At 45.0% G+C, this 1,325-nt stretch overlaps 1 protein-coding gene across 1 annotated transcript; it reads right to left on the reverse strand.

The window, feature by feature from the left end:
• Positions 1-209: 209 nt before the first annotated feature.
• On the reverse strand, positions 210-1,096 carry LOC134223932 (chymotrypsin-2-like). Its single transcript, XM_062703159.1, has 2 exons — positions 1,038-1,096; positions 210-978 (listed from the first exon to the last, which is right to left on the reverse strand). The coding sequence occupies exons 1-2, from the start codon at positions 1,093-1,095 to the stop codon at positions 269-271; spliced, it is 768 nt and encodes a 255-aa protein (XP_062559143.1). The 5' UTR covers position 1,096; the 3' UTR covers positions 210-268.
• Positions 1,097-1,325: the final 229 nt, after the last annotated feature.

Consider the following 1,325-nt stretch of genomic DNA (forward strand, 5'->3'; position numbering starts at 1 on the left):
TATAAGTTATTTGGATCTATTTCTGTAATTTCGCAAGTTCTAGTAAATCACAGAGCAGTAACTACGAATTGCACGGCCATGAATCTCATGCCAACACTTGTGAATTTCCCTTAATTCAATATGGTTTTGGATTGATCTATAATGAAACAAGAACTTTTCGAAACGAGTTTCAAAAATAGATTCTTTCACATTTAATAAAAATATACATGTACAAATTCAACAGAGCTATTATTTATTATCGGAATAGTGGACGAAATTAGGAAATAATTTAGCTGGCATTGTTCAGAATCCAGGTACGGTGCGACGATACACGAGCAAATACATCCGGAGACCCCAGCCCACAAGGAATACCCCACGAAACAATACCCTGTTGGGTGCCGTGCACCAACGGACCACCGGAGTCTCCCATGCACATACCCTGGCCGGATGGGCTCAAAGTACAGATGGTGTTATCAAAAACGCTGGCGCGGTTGGCAACCGAGTGACGGTTTCGGCAGTCCGCCAAAGTAATGATGTTGGTTCTCAACCACTGCAGGTTGTTTGGGACTCCGGCGTTAGCTCCCAGGCGACCCCATCCGGAAGCCAGAGCTCCAGTAGCCGTGTTAACGAAGGTCGCACTCAAACCGATTGGTTGCGCCAGATTGTTGAAAGTGATGACCGAAGCAGTCTGAACCACGGAAACGTCGTTGGCCAGGGTATTGGCATTGTACGATCCATGATTCACAATGCGGGATGAAGCGTGGGAGATACCACCGCTGTTCAACAAGTGAGTTCCAACGACGACACGGGTGTTAGCCAGAGTACGCCCAACGGTGCAATGAGCGGCCGACAGCACCCACCGGTTGTTGATAATTGAAGCTCCGCAGAAATGGGCATTTGCTGACGAGCGAAGCGAAACCTGGTACGGGAATTGTCCCGAAGCAGCGTTCTGTCCTCCGACAATACGGCCTTCCCATTCAAGGAACTCGGGAGAAAGAGCTGTAACAAAAAAGTTATTAAAAGAAGAGTACCTTACTAATTGTTGTAACAAAATTTACTGCGCCCGAAGACGGCGGCTGAGCCCAGAAGCACAAATAGCAAACTCAACCGTATCATGTTGCTGCAGTATCTATTGAATGTTGAAGCGTTCGGTGCATTTTTCTTATATACCTGCTTCGATGTCCAGCAATTGCTTTATCAAGATAACATTGTGTATCGAATGAGTATGATAAGCTGCCTTATCTGCAGTTAAGCTAAATGACCCGTATTTAGCGTTTAATAAAATTGAGCTTATGGGGATTTATGTGTCATGCAAAAGATGATATGTTTCAATATACTTCGTTAGA

This window comes from Armigeres subalbatus, chromosome 3 (assembly GCF_024139115.2).
Source record: "Armigeres subalbatus isolate Guangzhou_Male chromosome 3, GZ_Asu_2, whole genome shotgun sequence".
NCBI classification, from domain to species: domain Eukaryota; kingdom Metazoa; phylum Arthropoda; class Insecta; order Diptera; family Culicidae; genus Armigeres; species Armigeres subalbatus.